General features: G+C 42.1%; 1 protein-coding gene across 3 annotated transcripts in view; it reads right to left on the bottom strand.

Annotated features, from left to right (window-relative positions):
- Window positions 1–22,246, bottom strand: part of Supt3h (SPT3 homolog, SAGA and STAGA complex component) — a 400,501-nt gene that overhangs the window by 7,326 nt on the left and 370,929 nt on the right. For 2 of the 3 annotated variants that reach the window (XM_045157593.1, XM_045157595.1), the window contains one exon: window positions 19,042–19,129. The exons of the other annotated variant lie outside the window; for it this stretch is intronic. In XM_045157593.1, the coding sequence (XP_045013528.1) occupies window positions 19,061–19,129 (69 nt within the window). In that variant the 3' untranslated portion in view covers window positions 19,042–19,060. Of the gene's footprint in view, window positions 1–19,041; window positions 19,130–22,246 lie in introns of those variants that run through there. 3 annotated transcript variants of the gene reach the window in all.

Genomic DNA, 22,246 nt, shown 5'->3' with positions numbered 1-22,246 from the left:
CAAGTTCGGAGCTGACCTGGATTTCTGTGATGCGTTCTTCCTATTCTGTTTCTAAAATACGGAAGGGAAAAGTAGCATGTGTAATGAGCAAGCCACTTGCCTTGGGCCATCCTCCCTGCTCTATGCTTTTGATGTAAGAGGGAGAAAGGGGCCCAACTGAAACTAAGGACAACTGGTGAAATAAGCAAGGGTGATGTTTTCCTGTGAACTGGATACCAGCACAAAGGGGAAGGAGATCAACGCAGAGAAAAATCAACTCCTACCAAATCAGAGAGCCAAAGCCTCAGAGGTCCCCAACACCTCAGCACTGAAGCAGACCAAAAATGAACCCAACATGGCTCAGGGAAATCTTGCGGAAGAGGGGGCGGAAAGAATGTCAGAGTTACATGTTGGGTCATGATTTTCAGAGACATTTATCATACTAATAACTGGGGGCTATCTCCACAATGCACGACCCATTTTCATTAACAAGGAGGGTCTAATGGGAGGGGGTAGATCACAGATGAGCCTAAATAATGGTACCAAACTGCCTGTATTCACTGAAATGAAAACTAATAAATTAAATTAAAAAAAAAAAAAGAGGGAGGCACAGTGCCTCTGAAGGGAAGGCATGGGAACGTCTCAAATTGGGCACCTTTTCCTGTAAAGGGCAAGCAGCTTTACAGGAAGTTGAAGGAAGACAGCTCATCTTTATGTCAACTGTGAATTTCTTCTATTTATTCTGTGAATGTTGAAAGCAAAGTTAAATCCTGCCTGGTGTGAGGACCTTTGAGAGGCCACTGTCTCAGGGACTGCTGAGGATCTTGCTTTCTTCTGTCAAATCTGAAGGATGAGTCCCACTTCCACATCTTCAGACACATTCATTCCTTAATCAGTTTAGATCAATGGACATTCATAAGCATGTACTTTAAAAACTAGATGACTTTGGGGCTGGAGAAATGGCTTAGCAGTTAAGGCGCTTGCCTGTAAAGCCTAAGGACCCCGGTTCAAGGCGCAATTCCCCAGAACCCACGTAAGCCAGATGCACAAGGGGGCACACGCGTCTGGAGTTTATTTGCAGTGGCTGGAGGCCCTGGCGTGCCCATTCTCTCTCCCTCTGCCTCTTTTTCTCTCTGTCACTCTCAAATAAATAAATAAAAATGAACAAAAGAAATTAAAAAAAATAAAAACTAGATGACTTTAAAAAAATCTACATATGGATAAGCGAGGGAAAACATTTAGCCCCACTGGCTTAATTCTACTTTTTTTTTTCTTTTTTTTTTTTTTAGGCAGGGTCTTACTTTAACCCAGGCTGACCTGGGACTTGTAGTTCCAGGCTGTTCTCAAACTCATAGCGATCTAGTTCTATAGTTATAGGTTATGCTATAGACTTATCCTGAGCTGGGTGTGGCAGTGCACACCTTCAATCCCAGCACTCAGGAGGCACAGGAGGGAGGATCGCTGTGAGTTCAAGTGCAGTCAGGGACTACTGAGTGTGTTTCAGGTTAGCCTGGGCTAGAGTGAGACCCGACCTCAAACAACCAAAATAAACAAAAAAAATATTGTGATCCTGTAATTCCATGTGAAATTTTCCCCACTGTGTTATTGGCGCCGTGCACTTGATTAAGCCTTAAGCACAAATCAGAGCGTCCCTCCCCCCCTCCCAGCTCAACTCACACTTGATTCTCTCTCCGTGGCCTGATTTCTCTGACTTCACTTAAAGCTGAGTGAGAATTTCATTGTAGCAGGGTCCTGACACGCCTACACATACTTCCCTTCTCCAGGTCCTAACAGAGGAGGCTCTGGTCTATTGTCTGAAGTCCTGTGCATTGCTGAACGGGGTTTTTAGCAAATCTTTACAGAGCACTACTCTGTGCGAGCCAGTGTAGCTGTGATGTGATGGACATGAGAGACCGGGCTTCCCTGTGCTTCCACTAACATCCATATTCTAATGACCTCAGATAGAATGTGGGAAAGGACAGGAAAGAGGGAGAAAGCAAAATGACTTCTCTGTTTCTAATCACAATATTTAAATTTAGTTTTTTTTTTAAAGCAAGAGAATTAATTGGGTATTTCTCATAGTATGGAGGGGGAAAGATTTCAAAATGCACACGGCTTTATGGTTTATGAAGTACTTCCGTGTCCATATCTAATCTGAGCCTTACCGTGGCAAGTTCAAAGGGTATCATATGTTAGAGTGATATGAGTAGCGAGCTGTAGATTTAGGATTAAAACCCGGGGCCCACATTCTTTTCATTATTCCACAGTTTTACATCCAAACAACCTCCATGCCTGAAATCTGGCATGATTTTATTCCACCCAGATCACTACAGAAGCAGACATTCTCCTCACAAACTCAGTTCTTGCTGAATGTCACCTAAAAGATACATTAAGACTTAAACTCCATCAGGCTGGTGCAGAGACAGCCCTTGAATGTAAGTCATCTTCAGTCTGGTGGCATTCTTAACCACTGATCAATTTCTGGGTTACCTTCAACAACAGTGTATACAAAATACTGCTAAAAAAAAAAAAAAAAAAATCACAAATGCTCCAGCGCAGACCTCCAGCATTTGAGCCCTCTGCCTTTGGAATGTTGCAAGCACACCCCGCTGCTCCAGGCACAGCAAGGGCCCAGAAGGTGGTAGAAGGAATATGCTCATGGGAACTCAAAAATGATTTTGTAAGTAAACAGCATACTTGCAGAGTCTGTTGTAGCAATGCAGTAAATGGCATTTCTCACTGAAGAGTGTGACATTGGCATCAGATGAATTTAAAGAAGACATAGAAATTGAGTGGGCCATACAACAGCACTCACCTAGAAAGCTGATGGTCACGTCTGTCTAATATTCCTCACTTTCAGGCCATCGGCTCATTGTATTTCTTTTTTCAGACACTGAGATGCTACCCTTAAGGAATGCAGCTGGGCTGATGGTCACGACATGTTTACTACTATAAGGGTGCCTACAAAATCAAGCTGAATAAACTCTTTGCTAACATTTAGAATTAAAGAACAAGATCATTTTAAAATTAGATTATATCTTTGTGAATTTTACTAGCCCAACTTGTAACAGATAAGAACACCAATGCCCACAGGGAGGGACCCATCCATGGTGTCTTGGGTATGGGAAGTAGGGGCATGAGTTTGGGATCCCTGACCCAGTCTGTGGCTTTTCATAGACAGTTCTGACTCTGTCCAGAGATGTTTTTAGCTTCCATGGTCTTAATGGTGAAGACATGCAGGAGAGAAATTGTTTTTCAGAATTAAGAGCCTTTGGGAGCCAAACAAAAGCGAAGGGATTGGCAGCGGGGACTTAATGATGTCCCAAATAGTATAGCTGAGTAATAGAGACCTTTTGTCCTATTTCTGACTCTTCTGCCACATGAGTAGTAATCCTTGGAGGGCCACTTCATCTCTGATTGACCCAGGAAATAATTTTGATAAATGGATGAAATATCCAAACAATTAAGATAAAACTAGATAAAGAGCTGTGTGGCAAATGTGTATATCTTCAGTACCTTCAAGATTCAGCATATGTTTCCATTCAAGTTCTACTGAAGTTGTACTCATTGTCTGATTTAGAACTGAGCAAACCCAATGGCCTTTCATGATATATGTATGTATGATATATATACACATATATTTATATATATATCATACATACATATATATACTATTATCCCGAGCTCTCTCTCTATATTTATTTATATATTTATAGAGAGATATATAAATAATATAATTATATATTATATATAAAAATAAATATATATATTTATTTATATATATTTATATTTAAATTTTAAATAGTTATTTGAGATAAAGAGGCAGATAGAGAGAGAATGGGTATACCAGGGCATACAGCTACTGCAGATGAACTCCAGATGCATGTGTCACCTTGTGCATCTGGCTTATGTGGTTACTGGGGAATCGAACATGGCTCCTTAGACATTGTGGGAAAGTGCCTTAAGTTCTAAGCTGTCTCTCCAGCCTGTGGATATATCTGGAGTTGACCAACTTGAATTAAATCAGCAACAAGAAACACAACGAAAAGATTTGGAATATACATTTTCCTGCTCTTAAAGGACTGGAATTTGCTAAATGCAAGATAGAATTTCTGTATTTTGTATAGCCTTGGTGGGTTGGGGGGGGGAGGGACAGATCACAGAAGTGTTCTGGGGTCTCACAATGCTTGTTCTGTAGGAATGAGGCCTCTTCTGGCTTCCATAGCCCTGCTTGGCTCTGCAGGGAGCTAAGTACAGGGAGGCAGTGAGGTAAATGGGGAGCAAAAGAATTTCATTAGACCTTAATTACTAAACATCTGGCTTATTGGGATACTTGATTGAGCTGGGGCTGGGAAGGCAAGGACTTTGTGAATTGTATGCATGAATGTGGTTTCATGAGTTAACTAATTTAGCCTTCTCTCTGCCAACCCGACTTCCAAACTGTCTAGTCAGTAGTGCTTGGTTACCAGCTTTTTCCTTCAAAGCATTTTCTTTTTTCTTTTCGAGGTAGGTCTCATTCTAGCCCCAGGCTGATCTGGGGTTCACTATGTAGTCTCAGGCTGGCCTCGAACTCACAGTGATCCTCCTACCTCTGCCTCTCGAGTGTTGGGATTAAAGGCATGCGCCACCACATCCAGCTTCAAAGCAGTTTTTAACTTCCAGCTATTTTTCTCCTTTAATGCTTTCAATTCTTCAGTAAGCATATAAATTAGTGACAATTTATGACATTTTCACACATGTACATCACTGTACTTTGCTCATACTTGCTGCATTACCCTGTCCCCCCTTATGATGGTCTCTTTCTTTTCCCAAATAGTCTCCCTTCTTTCATGTTATACATATGCATCTCTCTCTATACACACACACACACACACAAATATATACACACACATATACATACATATGTGTATGTATTTAATTATATAAGGGGCATTCAAATTTAGATCCTGCATGTAGGAAAGAACGTGTTCTATGTGTTTGAGGGTCTGAGTCAGGGTTGTTTTGCTTGACATAATGACTGCTAGTCTCCATTTCATACATTTTCTTCAAGTGCTGTGTGACTGAATAAAGCGCTGCCCTGTGCACACTCCTTTTCTTCATGCTTCACTCTGGGCACCCAGGCTGGTTCCAGGTCTTGGCTACTGTGAATAGAGCTGCCGTCAACGTGGATGTTGACTGCTTGTCTGCCTTTCTTCTGGTAGAAAAACTTGGGACTATGTCAAGTTGTCCCAATCATGGGATTGAATTAAAGCCCCACAGACACCCAAACAGCCCTGGCTATGTGAATTTGCTGGATTTATCATTCAAGCTCCCTCCTGGTCCCTCCATTTGCCTAAGGAAATGATCATCCTGACAGACATATTGCTTTGTTTTAATAGTATAATCTTTGAAGCTCTGGGACTTCATATCAAAGCTATGCAATAGCTTCTTAAAAGATAAAATACACCCCTTTTCTTTGCTGCCTTGTGTCTGTGTGTGGGCAAGAGATTTAATTATAATGAATAAAGCTGAATGGAGGGCTAAGACTCCTAAAATCAAAGTGGAAATCATGGCTGAATTTCATTAGCAAACATAAATACAAATAGGCACATCTTGTGTGTAACACTTCCATGTGACTTTCTGTCTTTTGATAATTTCACTCTAACTCTGATATTTCAGAGAATCTAAATTGAACCATATGATATGTAACACTGTGACATGCAAAATTCTTCCTTGAACAGTTTTCTTTTCTGTACTTCCTCCCCTCCCCTCATGCCATAAATCCCCCGTGAAAATCATGGAGGGCAGCTGGTCACACAGCAGAGCCTTGATTTTGCAGCAGTATGTGTGTGTATGTGTGTGTGGGGGGGGGGTCTTTAAATAAGAGGTCTGCTGTAGGTGGATAATGGGGTAAAAGGACAGGCCATTCACACTCACTCTAGTCCAAGGAACCTGGAGCTCTTAAATTTTAAAGAACTCTCCTCTCTCCCTCTTATTCCCCCTTCTCTCTCTCCCACCCTTTCTTCCTTTAGAGTTAATCTCACTATCTCCAGGTTGGCCTCACACTCATGATAGTCCCACCTCAGCCTCCCAAGTGACACCACACCCAGTAGAACCTGTCACTTTCCAAATGCTTTGGTCTGTGTCAAATTCTTATTTTATTAAATATTTGGACTATTACCAAGATGTTTATGTATTCTAAATACATTCTAAATAAAATCTTTACAGTAAATGTAGTCATTAAAAGTTATCATTGGGCCAGAGAGATGGCTTAGCAATTAAGGCATTTGCCTGAAAAGCCAAAGGATCCTGGTTCGATTCTCTAGGACCCATGTAAGCCAGATGCACAAGGGGATGCATCGCTCTGAAATTTGTTTGTAGTGGCTGGAGACCCTGGGCATGCCCACTCTCTCTCTCTCTCTCAAATAAATAAACATATTACAAAAGTTATGATCTATAATTTCCCAGATCATTTCCAGTTGTATGAGAGATGTGTCAAGAATTTTCTCATTCTTGTTATACAAAATAATTAGATGGGTTATGTAAGCCATTTGTATTTTAGAAAAAAAAAGTGTTTTATAAATGTCACCCTTCTATGTACACATTAGTACTAAAGGTTTTGACCAGAACAATTAGGCAAGAAGAAGAAATAAAGACAGATAAATAGAAAGGGGCATGCCAAATGTTTTCTGCAGATATATGTAGATAAAACCAAGTACTCTTAGCTTCAGTAATGTAGCAAGACACAAAACAAATATAAAATTAAGTTTTTAAGGGGCTGAAGGGATGGCTTAGTGGTTAAGGTGTTTGCTTGCAAAGCCAAAGGCCCCAAGTTTGATTCCCCAGGAGCCACATAAGCCACATGCACAATAGGTATATACATCTGGAGTTTGTTTACAGCTGCTGAAGGCCCTGGCATGCCCATTCTCTCTCTTTCCTGCCTTTCTCTCTCTCTCAAATAAAGAAAAATAAATCAACTTTTCTAAAAAATTTAAGAAAGAAATCCTGAAAGTAATTCCATTTAAAACAGGATGGAAAAATGAAAACACCTACGAATAAACATAGTAAAGACCTTTATAGTATAAATTATAAAACATTGATAACATAAAATGAAGAAAATACCAAAAAACTGATTTCCCATGCTCATGGATTAGAGGAACATTGTTAACATTGTTAAAAAGTCCATTCCATCCAAAATAATTTACAGATTCAATGTAAAATAGCACCAAAATAATAATGGTCTTTTTCACAGAACTAGAGAAAAAAATCTTAAAATTCATATGGAAGCCCAGAGTACTGAAGAGCCAAAGCAAGTACAACACAGCGCCTTTTTAGGAGCCACTGCAGACAATGGTGCTGGCATAAAACAGACCCAGAGATTAGAGGAGAGATAGAATGGGGAGCCACTAAATCAACACACACATGTCGACCAAGGGCTTCTTAACAAAGTTACCAAACTACATGCACTGGAGGAAAGACAGCCTCTAACAAATGGTGGCATGAGCACGATTGAAACGTTACCCCTATCTTTCCCTCTGTATACAAATTAACTCCAAATAAAAACTCTTTTTTATTTATTTATTTTTTTTCCAAGTCAGGATCCCACTCTAGTCCAGGCTGACCTGGAGCTCACTCTGCAATCCCAGGCTGGACTCAGACTCACAGTGATCCTCCTGGGGCAGTCACACCCTTGATCTTACCATTGGCAGGTGACATGGTCTTTCTCATGGAGGGGCTCTGCCTGGTGCCCACGGTATTCCTTGGTAGATGTTCCCAGGATCTCTAACTTGGGTTTCTGCTGCATCCCACCCCATCACCCTTTTCATTGAGCAGCTCAGCAAAGTGGCAAGATACAAATTGAGCAGACAGAAAAAACAGCCTTTGTAGTAAGTTTATTGGGAAAGAAATCCGAAAGCACAGTCCTACCCTGCTACATCTAGCCTCCCAGGTTTTCTTATGGAAACCTCCATTAGTGCACACTCTTGCAGAAGCTGGGTTTCCTTGCAGCACTCAGTGCACTCTGAATAGATGGGTGCTGAATGCTGGAGACATTTCTCCAGTGGCCCTGTGTGAGCCGGCCACCCTGATGGATCTCTATCTCCCTCTTCTTGAGGCAGGGTCTCACTCTAGCCCAGGCTGACCTGGAACTCACTCTGTATCCCAGGCTAGCGTTGAACTTATGCTTAATCCTCCTCTGGTGGATCTCTCTTATCAAGAAAAAGCCTGACAATGGAGGAGTGTCCAGCACTGAAGCATCTCATACTCCCCAAGGCTCAGGGTCCATTGCAGAAGAGGTGGCGGAAAGAATGTAAGAGCCAAAGAAGGGTACCACTCCTTACATACCACTATCTGGACAGAAATTGACCTCGCGGTGCCTATAATACCTACACAAGACCCTCATAATAGGAGAAATAGATGATGACATCAAATTAAAAGAGACTAACAGAGAGAGGGAGGGGCTATGACAGAGAGCAATAGAAGGGTAAGTGGGGGAGTGGAGGGAAATATCATAGTTTGTTATCTGTATGTATAGAAGTTGTCAATAAAAATACATATATTAAAAAGAGGAAAAAGCCTATCAAAAGGTCTACATTTTTGTACCACAGAGGCTGCTTGTGGCAGGCCCCATCAATTCCTGAGATGCTCCGAAGGCATTTTTCCTATTATCCACCATGTAAGATACTTGGCTTCTTTGTAATCACCCCAATGTTTTCAGCAACTAGGCTTTCCTTCACCCCAACTTTACATGCTCTACATTTCTGGGCAAACTGCAATATTTTCAACTCTTTCTGTTCCTGATTCTCACTGTAAACCCAGCTAAAAGCTGTTAGCAAAAACTATGTAAGAGCCCAGATGCTGGATGAACTTGAAATTTCCTCCACCAGCTTAATTAGCCCATTACTTTTAAGTCCAGCTTCACTCAAAGCCCAGCCTCCCATGTGGACATGATCTTGGCCAGGATGAAAAACGAATGGCTTCCAGTACAGCCCGCACGCTTCCTCACACCTGACAGCTCATGAACGAGTCTCTGCTGTCAGTGTGTCAGCTGGTATTCTTGCCTTCTGTGTTTTGACCAGAACCGTGCTCTGACTTCTGCTTATAGCACACCTGTAAAATCTACAGATTTTAGCAAATTCTTCCCATAAACCATTCCAAAGGCTTCTGAGGCAGTTTTCTGTGACAGTCACTGTCCCATGGCTGTGACAATACTTGAGAGAAGTGCTTTATTGGGGAAGGAGAGGATTGTGACTCACTGTTCCAGGTTTTAACTGATCATGGAGGAGGGTGTTGCAGTCAGCCCCAGTCACTGGGACAAACATCCAAGCAGACACATGTATGGGAGGCAGGCTTTGTTTCAGGCTGGCAGATCAAGGGGAAACTCCATCATGGCAGAAGAAACTGGCTCCCTTTTATAGATCCAAGCAGAGAGAAAAACAGCAAACAGCCAGCACCAGCAGTAAGCAAGAAAGGCCAGACCTCAAAACGCTCTTTCCATACTTTTGGGCTGGCACTCCAATCCACCTGTGAACAAATCTTCAGGCTAGGCTCCAGGATCCAGGCGCCAGTGACATGGCCCCTCTAGCAGGAATCTGTCTGCTAGGGGCTCAAGTAGGAAGTTTAATAAAAAGACGACTGAGGTGGGCTGGAGAGATGGCTTAGCAGTTAAGGCACTCACTTGTGAAGTTTGATTCCCCAGATCCCATCTAAGCCAGATGCACATGGTAGCGTATGTGTCTGGAGTTCCTTTGCACTGGCTAGAGACCCTGGCATGCCCTTTCTCTCACCCATCCCTCTAATAAATAAATAAAAACAACAACATCAAGAAAAAAGACTGAGTCTAAGGGGCTAAATATTCCAACTGCCACACGGGGCATGGCAGAGCAAATCTCTTTGTCACAAGTAGGAAGCAGAGAGGAGAATGCCTCCTGTAGCTGGCTCTCTCCTCCCCACCCTTTCATTCCTCCGGCCCCTGCCTATGGAATGTCACTGCCTACATTTGGTGTGGGTTCTCCTCTTCATGTACCCAATCTCCTTGGGAAATAATCCTTGCACACTCCAACAGGTGAGCTTGACTGACTACTAAAATAGTCTCAGTACCATCAGCTTGACAATCAAGATTAACTGTTATACCAAAAGACAAGGACTGCATGTTCTTTGTACATGTAAATGCTGGCAGTGATGGTGACCTGAACAGGATAATGCTGACTGGGGACAGGGAAGACCGTAGGGGAAGAAGGGCAAAAGGGTTGCTTATGCATGGCATGTGCAGTATGGAAACACCAACCAAGATGCAGCTGTACATTTTTGCACCAATTGTGCCAGTGCGTTAGTTTAAAAGTCAGGTACTCAATCCTCACCCAGTGACGGAGTGAGTTTGAATACTGGGAAGCTTAGTACTCTCTGGTCACCAATGAGAATTGCTAATGTGTTCACCTTAAGAGTAGTGGCTGAGAGAATCTCACATCCTAAAAAATTAGCTTAAACTCACACTTATCTCTTGCAAGACAACCAAGTGGCAGTGGTTCCTAAGAGAATTGGAGCAGAGGCTTTGATAGGCCAACCCCACTGCTGAACTTGCACAAGGCGAAGGACTCTGACTTTGGAGCTCAGTCCCCGTGGGGGACGTTTCTGGGCTGCTTTTTCCTGATCATCTGCCAGAAAGGAAAACTCACGTATCAATCGACCAAGCCAACTGTTTTCTTTGCCAGAAAGAATATCCAAGTAATAACCTAGAACAATCTCATCAAATTATTGTGTTAAGTCTAAATATTTTAGGCTCAAATACTCCATTGATGAAAATTATAATTAATAGTATGCTTATAATAAATCATATGAAAATTTTTATTTCTAATACTGGTTGTCAGGCCATGCTATTCAGTTGAAATTTTTGGGTCTTGAACAATAATGATACAAGATAAAAAGGAAATACTGCCTCAGTAATTCTTGACAATCAAAACAGCAACAACAACAAAAAAGAAAAAAAAAAAGCATAAGGACCAAGAACAAGGAATAGCTGTTGGCCAAGAATTCATACTATATTCATTGGATTTTAAAATAAACTATACTTTAAGGTTATCAATAATCTTAGAAGACAATGAATACTAAAAATTATGACAAAGATCAGGAGTCAGTAATCAGTATCATATTTGGCAGCCATAGGAAATGCCAGACGATTTCTGTGTGAACGCACGTGGACCTACTGGCGTCCATTTGTTTATTCATTCAGCAACGAATGATGCGTGGACCCTGCCCTCTGTGATGCGAGTTCTCACGGAGGAGCCGCGTGACAAATGCAAGGCGAGTTACACAGTCAGGACAGAGTGTAACGGGGGGAGGGGGGTAGTGAGATGGCAGTAGAGGTGGACAGTGTTGAGCAAGAGGGAAGTGACACAGCTGAGACCTAAGCTGTGGACAGAAGGGAACAGGTAAGGGAACAGACAAGTGTTCTAAGTGAGACTTTAAGAGGACAGCCTGACTTATTTTGTTCTGAAATAATAGTCTAGAGTCAATGCATATTAAATCTGAGACAATAACCCAGAATGTTTACCACTGATTTATCAAAGTTCAGGTAAGTGTTCATGCTATATAAGCACTCAACCAATTACTTTGAGTTCCTATTTCAGAGTCTGATGAACCACGTTACAGTAGAATATCCCCGAGGCATCATCTCAGCACCGAACAGCTGTGGCTGACAAGAGGTTCCTTTCTGAGCTCCACATCTCTTCAGAGTTAGGCATTCTTCGAAGCATTGTGAACAATTCTCCTACCTTGCAAATATTGTATGACTGTAGTTTGGTAACAGAATTGTATCAGTGGAGTTTGCCATGGACATTTATAATTCACCTTCACCATTCTGAATTTTGCCTCTGATATATTATAAACAAGCATATATGTGAGAAAGATGAATCTGAAAAGAGCTATCGTGTTAACTAATAAGGGTCCCGTGCAATGCAAGGTCCTCAAGGCATATACTATATCAGTGCAGTAGGGAGATTGTTCACCCTGTGGAGTATGTGTTTAATTAATTCTGAAACTAGGCATTTGGGGTACACAAAAATCAGGATCTTGCAATGGCCTAGATCCTCTATCAGTCTATTTTCCAATTCAACTGTTTACTGGATATAATGTCTCAAAGACAGCAAAAAGGATCATATTTAAGATTTTAACATATAAAGAAACGGTCTTACTTTCACTTTCAATATGTTATTACAATTAAAAATACTTTCAACATATATAATTTTATTATCTCATCACCAATTTAACAAGAGATCCTTAGAAGGCTTTTGGAGACTTTGGCACCAATTCTAGATGAGAGAATTGGCAAAAGTTGAGATCAAAGTCATCCTTCAGAAAGAATGCGTCTTGCACATTTCATTATCTCTTTCCCTGACAGCGTGAAGACAGGCTGACAGAATTCTACCTTTATGCACTATATTCCTGCCGCACTCAAATGAAATGTAAGCACCATTCCACAAAACACAGCCTCAAGATACAGGGCTCCACAGTCAGGCTTTGTGGGCAGAAAGGAAAGCTATTTTGCAAGTGGGCCTTTCTTTGCCATTTTGGCCCATGTGGGGGCAGCAGTCATGGGCTGCATGTCCTTCCACTCTCTGGACCCACTGGCTCTGGTGCCCATGGCCATCCATGCACACACAGCTGCCAGGAGAAAAGATGGGAGAAAAAAAAAATCTAAAGAAATATAGTATTTCAATCAAAGTCTGAAATTTGTAGAAGTGGTTTTGGTCTCCATATAGTGAAAATATTTATCCAAGAAACTCCTAGTTGGGTGTGAACACCCTACTTCTAGTGGGGTTTTGTTTGGCAAAGGGCTGGGAAAGAGTGGAAGCTAATACAGAGCATGTCTATAAACAAATTTATTTAGTTAGCACAGATTGACACATTCACTAGCGGGTCGCAGCAATTACATGTGTAAAACTATTTCCTATAGTGGTTTCCTTTTGTGATTTTGCTAATTTATTCAATCTAAGCCATTTTCATGCATTGACCGGTTTAAGCCACTTAGCTACTCATGCGGAAATGAACATATGGGGACTCGGCCCGCTTTCCAATTCTTCATATAAGCAGCATGATATGGCAACATTAGTAAGTTTTAGCAAAAGAAAACCAAGGTTGTAGTACCCTAGAAACGTTGCAATTCAACTCTGGAGAAATTTGGGGTTTGGCTTTGATAATGCAGGTGAAACTATTTGGTCAAATGAGAAGTCTACATACATGTCAGGCATTTGTCTTCAACATGTATTTTGAATTTGATCGAAAAGACATATTCAAGTTTGTTCCAGTAAATGTGACCTTATTTGGAAACAGACTTTGTGTCAATACAATCAGATTAACATAAGGTAATTAGGGTGGGCCCTAATCTGACTGGTATCCTTTTAAGAAGAGGAAGAGATGTAGGGAAGCCATCCCCACAGCATAGAGGTGGAGACTGGAGCGATTTATCTAAAACCAAAAATGCATTATGAACAAGTCATCACTAAAAGCAGGTGATGCATGAGACAGACCCACTCAGCCTGCAGCAGGAACCAAAGACGCCCACCTGGAATTCCCACTTTGGACTCCAGAATGGCGGGGCAATTACTGTTGTCTTAAAAGTCACTCCGTTTTGTTACGGCAGCCCTAGAAATGAATGCACTTGTGTATCCTGCTTTCTTGTATCATTCTGTGTGGTGTGGAAGAAGCCAGAGAACCTGGAAGGTAAGGACACTGAAGAGCTCACTGTTTTTGGGCTGAGAGGGTCAAAGTGACATCCTTCCTGCTAGGAAAGTTTCCCCCTGTGGCTTTTCCAGCAGGTGCAAGGGTGCCACTGCCACTTGAAAGAACTGGCTCAAAAATACATCTTTGAAAACACTTTTCTAAATGAGAAACCTCAAAGGGGAATCTGAAAGAGAACTCCTCAGACATTTTTTTTTTTTTTTTTTTATTTGAGGTAGGGTCTCGCTCTAGCCCAGGCTGACCTGTAATTCACTCTGTAGTCTCAAGGTGGCTTAGAACTCACAGTGATCCTCCTGCCTCTGCCTCCCGAGTGCTGGGACTAAAGGCATGTACTACCACGCCCAGCCAGACTGCTTTTACATCAGGAACATTGCAAAAAAAAAAGTAGAAGAAAAATGTAAATGACATCAAGTGTTGGCCTTTGAAGGCAAGGTCCATTTAAAAGCACATTTTTCTTGAGACAGGGTCTCATGTAGCCCAGGTTGGCCTCAAACTTTCCATGAAGAATAATAGGAAGCCAAGTCGTAATATGAAGAATATTCATTAGGCCCTGAGATAGCACATTGTAGGCTGTTTTCTACCATTTTGCAAATGATATACAATCGAAATTCCAAACTGAGGCAAATGCATATGCAAAAGATACACACATAATAATATGCTCTTCATTCTGACGAAAGATAATCATGAAAAACCCACAGCCAATATCAGCGCCAATGGTGATTCACAAGACTGGGGAGAAAGGAGAATGTCTGCTTTCACTACTCTGATTTTACCATCAGTACAAGTGAAATATGACACGCAAACAGAAATAAAAGCTATGCCAGCCAGGCAACGTAGAAATACCCTTGACATACCAACAATATCTACGTAAGAAACCCCAGAGAATCTACAAAACATCATTAGAGCAAAGTTGTAGGAAACAAACTCAAACAAAGTTGACTGTATGTACATACACCAGCAATGGCCATCAAGAAGCCGAAATTCAGAAGTCATGAAAGCATGGAAAACATGCCTTAGCGAAATTTCACCAAAGTGTGCTGAAGACCTACGCAGTGAGAACCAGAAAATGTTGTCAATAAAGAACTTTTCAGGGGTTTGGAGAGATGGCTCAGGGGGCAACAGCACTTGCTATGCAGGCATGAGAAAGTATAAAGTGTTCAGAAGATGACAAAGAAGGAGATCTTTGTATGTTACGAGAAGCAAAGTTTCTTCGGTAATGTATTTATAAATGGAGAAAAAAACCTGATGATTTGGATGGCTTTGAAATTGACAACTCAGGGGCTGGGGTGTGGGCCGGGGCAGAGTGCTCACATGCCGTGTGTGGGGCTTTGGGTTTGATCCCTAGTAATGAGTGGGAAAGCTAGAAACAAACACAATGAAAAGCAAACTCAGGAGATGCAAATGCACCCACGGAAGGTTTGTATGTGAACAGTCACATACTTTTATGTAAAGTATACTCAGAGCTGCCAGTACCTGGAAATCCCTTGAGTGCTGATGACATAAACAAAATGGGGCACACCCCTAGGATGGAACACTCATCATAAACAGAGCACACCCCTAGAATGAAACATTGTTATCATAAAAAGAAAGGAGCTGCAATATATGCATGGACATGGATGAGTTTCAGACACATTATGCTTATCGGAAGAAGCTGGGTTTGGGAAGAGGAAGGCGGTCTGTGGGAGTGGAACAAGAGAGGATAATGAGGGTAAATAGAATATATATATGAATGAAACTGTCAACTCAAAAGAAAGAAGCCAGATTCCAAGGGGCACGTGTGTGGTTCCATTTGTATGACAATGTAGAAAAAGGAACATTAGGATCAGAAACAGATTAGTGGTTGCCAGGGCTAGGGTGACAGGGAAGAGGGGTTACCTTTCTGTAACCATGGAAATACTTCATATTTTAACTGACTACAAACATTTGTCAAAGCATCTAATTATAGACTATTCAATTTAAAAGAGTGAATTTTTGGGCTGGAGAGATGGCTTAGCGGTTAAGCACTTGCCTGTGAAGCCTAAGGACCCCGGTTCGAGGCTCGATTCCCCAGGACCCACGTTAGCCAGATGCACAAGGGGGCGCATGCATCTGGAATTCGTTTGCAGTGGCTGGAAGCCTTGGCGCGCCCATTCTCTCTCTCTCTCTCTCTCTCTCTGTCGCTCTCAAATAAATAAACAAAAAAATTAAAAAAAAAAGAGTGAATTTTTACCAAGTACAACTTATACATCAGTAAAATGAAACAAGAAGATAATGTGGCTTTGGGGGGATGAATGGAATATTAAAGTGAGAAGAGTACTAGAAAAATAATACTTAGTAAGTTTAGGAGCTTGTTCGTTACCTACTTGGCAGCCTACTATGCTTTTATTACAAACGTCCAGTTCAGGGCCAAAGAGATGGCTCAGTGATTAAGGCACTTGCCTGCAAAGCCTAATGACCCAGGTTTGATTCCCTGGTACCCATGTGTAAAGCCAGATACACAAAGTAGTACATGAATATGAAGGTTGTTTGCAGTGGCTGGAGGCCCTGGTGTGCCCATTCTCTCTGCTTGCAAATAAGTAACTAAATAAAAATATGTTTTAAAAAAGTCTAGTTGAAGAAGCTATATGGCTAGAGTTATTTTTTTAAAGCAAGGTAAACTGTGCATATAATTGCAAATTAGTTCAATTTACTTTGCCACTCGCTGAAAGCGTACTATGTGCTAGCTAATCATGACCTGAGGCACACTGGAATAAGCCATCCTTGCACCAGCTATCCCGGGATATAACCAGTATCCACTGCAGGACTGTAAAGTGTTCTTTATACTGCCTGAAGTCACAGTGTACAGCAGGCCCCTCGAGGCTGTGCCATGGAGCAGAGTTGGCTTTGGGACACTATCCTTGTAGCATCCCTGACCTTGGTCCCTAATGTCACTGGGCTTCCACCCCTGCCTTCTCTCTCCACTCTAACTTGGACTTGATGGTGACAACTTTGAGTGATGTCCTTCTCTGACTGGGAGGCCAGTTCAGGATGTCACAGCTAGCTCGCTGAATTCTTCAAGTTGGCTGTTATAAATATCTTGATGGGCTAAGTATAGCCATCAGGACAGAGGGCGGCAGAATAACCGAGACACCAGCAAAGCCCGGGAGGAGCTTTGGGGCCCTTCAGCAGAGTATGTGGCACTCATGGGGGAAGAGGCAGCAGGGTTTGGAATAGGAAGATGTTAGAAAAGGAGGAGAGACCAGGACAGTTGTACTCACTGCCAAGAAAAAGAGAAAGGGCTTTGGTTAAAATATAGACATCTTAGCCTTTCTGAATTTTTTTTTTTGTTTCCTAATTAGAAAACAAAACTGTGTGAGTGAGTGAGTGAGTGAGTGAGTGTGTGTGTGTGTGTGTGTACATGTGTGTGGAGGCCAGATGACAATTTCAGGTACACTTCCTCAGGTGCAATACACCTGTTTTTGTCAAGACAGGGTCTCACATTGACCTGGAGCTCACCAAGTGACCTAGACTGGCTGACCAGTGAATCCCCGAGATTCCCTGTCTGCCTCCTCAGCACACGGATAAGCAGGAAGCACCACTAAGCCCAGATTAAAAAACAATAAATCGTAGGTTGTGGGGCTCAAACTCAGGTCCTCATACTTGCATTGCAAGTATTTTACTCACTGAGCGGTTTCCTCAGTCCTCACAAAAAAATTGTTTTTGAAGACTAAAGACTAATTTTTGCATATCAGGAATGGAGTTTCACCCGTACTGTTGTTTTAACTTTCTTGGCCTTTCCTGTGTTGCAATGTAGAACTTGAAAGCAGGTGCCTGTGACTGTTTTCTTGGTAAGTTATAGGGAGAGTGAGATAAGCACTCGGGCAAAGCTCAAGACTGTGCCGGGGGACTGAGGCCCTCCACACCAATGACAGCATAGCAGCGTTTTCTTGATTTTCTGTCGGATTCTGTTGATTGCTGCATACTTTCCTCAACAGCTGATACAGATATTTTGCTAGGCATAAAAATGCCACTGCTTTTCTTGCTGAATGTGTTTTTCTTTTAACCTCCTTTGGGCATTTTTTGTAAATGACCTGAGACTACATGTCTGGCCACAATCAAAGTGTCTGCACATGAAAGGGAATCAGCCGTGATTGGTTACAACCACTCAGATTAGCTGTTACATAAATATTTACTACGGGGAACACGAGTTGTGAAAATCATTCTTCGTTTGTGTTTATGAATACCTGCTGCACTTGGCTCCCTCACAGCTAGCTGATTACAAGCTGAAAGTTCTTCCCAAATAGACATTTTAACAATCGTGGAATGTTTTTTGGAATTCCTGTTGCATTTCCTAATGTTGCTCTTCTTTTTCCCAAGGTAAAGTGTCAATCCAAAGTTCATAGACTATTGCTCAAGACCCATTGGGCTTCAGTAATTTTCACTACTGATTTATTAGCACAGATATTCTTCTAGGGCTGACAGCCATCTCTCTGTGTCTGTGAATTTTATCTCCAGAACTAGACTTCTGAGGTCTTTTCTCATCCCTGTAGCAAAGCAACTATTCTCAATAGTGGCTGGTTGGTGATACATTAGAATCACTTGGCGGACTTTGTAAATATCCTAAGACCCAGACTTCATCCTAGACAAATTAATTTCTGGGATGAGAACCAGAAATCAACTGCAATGTTCATTCCAGGTATGTAGTCTCTAATATAGGTTAAAACAAACAAATAAACAAACAAACCTATCATTTGGCTTTCGTGTTCATTTCAGTCTTAACTCACTTTTGTCTTGATCCCTTGTGGTTAAGAAAAACAACGAAGTCAAATTCTGTGTATGTTTGTGAGGATTCCTGCAACTAGCCTTTCCTTGTCTCCCCATTCCTCCCCTCAGAGCTGGGGAGTGAACTCAGGTTCTCATGCATGCCTGGCAAGTGCTATACCACTAAGCTATACCCCTAGCTCCCAAGTGGTCTTTTCTAAGTAGGGTTTTCCTATGAGCTAGCTTATATGTGAGCTTTCTCTCTCAAGGAAGCTGTTAGATATTAAAGATGTCCAAGCTGCCTAGTTTCTGAGACATTTCTGGCTGGCATCAAGAGCGATGCATTTCTGAGGGTATCTGCACTGGCTTCGTGGCCAGCGTGATGCCATCTGAAGCTCACCATAACTCTGGGAAGCAGGCTGGATTACCACACATGTTTTAGACGAGAAAACTGTGGCAAGGTCAATGACTTGTCTCAGTCTCAGTGACAGAGCCGGCACCCAGCACTGGCATGCCTGGCCCTAAAGCCAGGGGATGCCCTGCCACTTCCGTCCACAAGTCTTTGAAGGTAAATACTGGCAAATGAGCCCAAGAGGACTTAAAAAATCCCTGACCGGGACTCACTGCGTAGTCCGAGCTGTCCTGGAGCTCACAGTCCTGCCTCAGCCTTCCTGCAGCTGTGATTCAGGGACATGCCCCACCGGGCCTGGCTGGAAGTCTAAGTAAGTGAACAAATGAAATAAATGTTACCTTGTGACTAATTTCAACTTAAATGTGATGTTAGAAACCAAGTTACAGCTGAAGCTCTGGGTACCACAGATGGGAAGAGTTTAATGTATCTTAATGACATGCCTGGGATGGAGCATGTGGTCAGCAAATACTTGCTGAATGAAGAAATGTACAAACTTGTACTGCTCTTGTTTGGAAAAGTATGCTAGAATCTTCTGTAGACACAGTGTAGAGCTGAATGCTGGCTGTTCTCCTGGTTTGATCTGCTTTTAACTGGAAGGGGCTGGAGAAAGGGTCAATAGGACACGCAGACACTGTCTTCTATAGGACACACAGACACTGTCTTCTATTCTTGACTGGAAGAATAGTCTAATCTCAGGAAGTAACTACGGAGGAGCAGGAGAAGACATTAACTGGAAACAGCTCACAGGACCTCCCTGTTACATAAAAATCTCCACGCAGCTCTTCCAACACATGGAGGGTCTCAGTGCAGCACAGCGGCCCCACAGCTGCAGGTTTCTAAAAGCCTCTTCACCACGATGGAGAGGCGCTCAGCTGGCAGAAGACAGCCTTCACGCCTCTGCGATAATGCACCTAACACACCTAGCCGGGACCACCGCCGGTTGACGTTGGGAGCAATGTAGAGATAGCAGCTCCTCCTCAGACTGTCAAGTTTGAGGGGGCGCAGGGGGGACACAGGCCAAGGACTCATCAGGGAGGATGAGGACAGTGTGGGAAACTAAACGCAAGTTGATGGCACGACAACTTCCAAGACAGAGAATTAGTCATTTAAAAGTTACTCAAGTACAAATAGGCTAACGCTCAGATCAAATTTCAACCAACAAATGATGTTAAGAAGGCCTAGGGGACAATCTCATTATTGAAAAATAAAAGCTTAAATAAAATCAACAGAAACTTGCTTGACTCATAGGATCTTTCCTCCCCACCCCTCCTTTTTTTTTTTTTTTCCTGCTTTCTTTCCATTTTTTTAGTCTCTCAGAGGGTCCCCGGGGGACTTTAGAGGGACACACACTTCTTGACATATATTAAGCAGGTCAAATCCAGATGTATGTTTTTTGAATTAAGATGGCTTATTTAAAGCAATAAGAAGCTGCCACAGAATAGCCAAAATTATAGATATTAGAGATGGAAAAGACCTATTAGATCATCAAGTCTGTCCCTCAGGGCCAGTGCCGGAGAAGCAATCGAAATAAAAATGATCCACTTGCTCCAACTGTTCTCTGTGGTTAGCAAGACAAAAACATTCTCAAATAGAAATGGCTTTTGGAGGTTTATGGCCAAAATACTGAACCTTCTTCTTTTCAGCTGTTTGGCTCTTTTTCAAGAGAAGCTGACTTATTTTCTTCTGGGTTTTACATACACATATCTACCTATGACTCAATCAACCAGTGATCTGTTTAGGTGTGTGTATAGAGCATAGGTAGTAACCCTAACCTCGGCCTCCAATCACTACCAGTCATAGACAGTCACCATTATGCTCGCTTACTTACTGATAGTGTGGCAATACTACATAGGACTAAGTCCTTTCTTTGCTGCTACTGTGACCACCGGCAGATGGTGCACATGGCCCCCGTGGTGGAAGTGGACACACAACCGCCACACGCACGGAGCTTTCTCCCCAGGTGGAGACCACAGTGTGGAGAAAACTGCCTTAGCTTTCCTCAGACATTGTTTCAATAATTCTGACTACCTTTAAATGATGCCTTTTAGGCAAATATTTAGAAATATTTGTGTGTAAAATTTATTTATACACAGGAGCAGTATAAAACTAGACGAATAGCTAGGGACTTAAGTGAGGTTAGTTTTTTTTTTTTTTTTTAATTGGTTGAGATGAGTAGGACACAGATTCTGCCACTGGTACCGGCAATCTCAGAGGGACACTGCTGTGACTCACAGCACCGGTCGGTCGTGTGTGAGCTAATAGCCACTGCCTTAATGGCTGGTGGCAAAGGGACTCAGAAAATCACGGGGAAACGAATCCAACACTGAACTGATGCATCAAGCTCTTCATTCCCTAAGCAGTAAGAGAGAAGATTGATGAAACAACCACCCCTGCTTGGTCCTAGGTCTCCTTGAAGGAACCTGTCAAAATGTTCTCCTTGAAGCTAGCTGGTTAAGTAGAAATATGGTAAACCAACTTTATTATTTATTTATCTGTTGTTTGTCGGGGTAGGGTTTCACTGTAGGTTGACCTAGAATTTACTATGTAGTCTCAGGGTGGCCTCAAACTCCTTTTCCTCCCAAGTGCTGGGATTAAAGGTGTGTGCCATCACATCCAGGTTCATAATTTAAGTTTTGTAATTTATTTATTTACATAAAGACAGAGGACAAGGGCATAGGAGCAGCAGGTCCTGTAACTGCTGTAAATGAGCTTCAGATGCATGTGCCACCTTGTGCATCTGGCTTTATGTGGGTATTGGGAGAATGAATCCAGGTCTTTAGGCTTTGCAGACAAATACCTTAACTGCTGAGAAATCTCTCCAGCCCCCAGACTTTTCAAAAGGAAACTATATAGTATATTATGACCTTATAATAAAACTACACATAAACTTTAGGTTATAAAATATTAGAGTACCAAGTTTAATTGATTTAGTTGATGAAATGTGGTATCTGGAATTATTTCTATAAAAAAACTCAACTTGGAGCCTTTGGTCAAGATTATAAGCTCCTACTGAGCACCATTCCTAGAGGAAAATAAACAACTGCCTTACATTATTTTGACTTGTCAAGCACTTTCCAGCAACTTGGTCTGCCAGAGACAAAGATTGTTTCCTTTCTTCGGAAGAGAGGCCCCAGTGATTTTGTACTCATTTGGGTGCCAAATGAAATGGAAAAGCCATCATTTGCAGACATTATAAAACTATTTCATGTAAAGATGCCATATCTTACATTTCTCAGCTTTGGCAACAGACGAAAGCCTTTCACTTCTAATTGTCAAAGTATCCTAGTGAGGAAGAAAAAGGCTCAGAACTGACTGTCTAAAAGTGAATGAGGCAAATGGACACCTGAGAAAAAGCAGCTGTGGGGGCGCTGGAAAACCTCTCCCTGATAGTCGCATTTCCCAGCCGCTTTCTTTCCTCTTCAG

This window comes from Jaculus jaculus, chromosome 8 (assembly GCF_020740685.1).
Source record: "Jaculus jaculus isolate mJacJac1 chromosome 8, mJacJac1.mat.Y.cur, whole genome shotgun sequence".
Lineage (NCBI taxonomy): Eukaryota > Metazoa > Chordata > Mammalia > Rodentia > Dipodidae > Jaculus > Jaculus jaculus.
This window is presented reverse-complemented; position numbering and strand designations above follow the sequence as displayed.